At 45.9% G+C, this 971-nt stretch overlaps 1 protein-coding gene across 1 annotated transcript; it reads right to left on the bottom strand.

The window, feature by feature from the left end:
• Positions 1-37: 37 nt before the first annotated feature.
• On the bottom strand, positions 38-700 carry EURHEDRAFT_382354 (DUF3632 domain-containing protein; the record flags this gene model as incomplete). The annotated part of the gene is made up of 3 exons (XM_040779526.1): positions 38-171; positions 224-283; positions 352-700. 3 exons carry the CDS (start codon positions 698-700, stop codon positions 38-40), a joined length of 543 nt encoding a protein of 180 aa, XP_040633683.1.
• Positions 701-971: the final 271 nt, after the last annotated feature.

Here is a 971-nt window from a genome sequence, read left to right as displayed (position 1 = left end):
TCTTCAACGATTCCTTCTTGTATAGTAAAGGGTAGCTTTAGGTTAAGACAACTTGAGTTAAACCCCTAACAGATACCATATCATGGTTTAATAGACGTGCAGCAAAGGAGTTGAAGTTGACCCATTCCGCTTTTATTTTAGGGGTTAGCTTGTCGCGATAACATTCGGGGCCTTGATGTACATATTAGCATATATTGATGATTAGGTTTGGTGGCTGACATACCAATCCAGGCTTCTGCATAACTCGGGCCCAGCATTGGGAGGTCAGTCCAAATATCAGTATCTTGCTTTAAAGCCTTCAGTCAGTTCCCTAGAGCAACATCATAAGAATATGTACATGATGATACTAACAGTCCAGATCTTCAGTAGTGGGAGGTAGCTCGGCAAGTGCATAAACCAACGCAACCAAGCGACCCATAGACGGATGGTCATGGGGGACTTGCTTGGATATAGCGATAAAGAGACCCCAAATTTTCCACATGTGACCCTCTGGCTCCTCCTTCATTCCAAAGCTGGTGCCTATAAAGGTTCTTTTCATTGGAATCAGGTTGTCAATTCTCTGGGCAGCCGCAGTAGGCGATGTCGTGCTGGATGGTTGGAGATACTCCACGAGTGCTTCGAAATTCATCTTTTCCACAATCCACGGCTCGTCAACCTCGAGAGACTCGAGCCGAAAAGAGAGATCTGTCGCGATACCCATGATGATTGAATGGGCTGTCAGATTGTGGCAGAGTGTCTTGGTAGTTCAGAGCTTCGGGAGTTTAGGAATGTTGGCGCTTAAGGAGAATTACTGATGCATGGGATAAGGCTGTTTCGTCGGGGGGCGGTGATGTGAGGTCCACCTTTCACAGCCCTTAATGTAAGTACTATACCACTTAACGTAATCCACAGCCGAGCTGACCATACAACCGAGCTGACCATTTTCTCCGCAACTTCCAACAATCATTCTTCAACGCGTCATATTTTCACCA

Source organism: Aspergillus ruber (genome assembly GCF_000600275.1).
Source record: "Aspergillus ruber CBS 135680 unplaced genomic scaffold scaffold00072, whole genome shotgun sequence".
Lineage (NCBI taxonomy): Eukaryota > Fungi > Ascomycota > Eurotiomycetes > Eurotiales > Aspergillaceae > Aspergillus > Aspergillus ruber.
The sequence above is the reverse complement of the archived record's forward strand: the minus strand, read 5'-3'. Positions and strand labels throughout refer to the sequence as shown.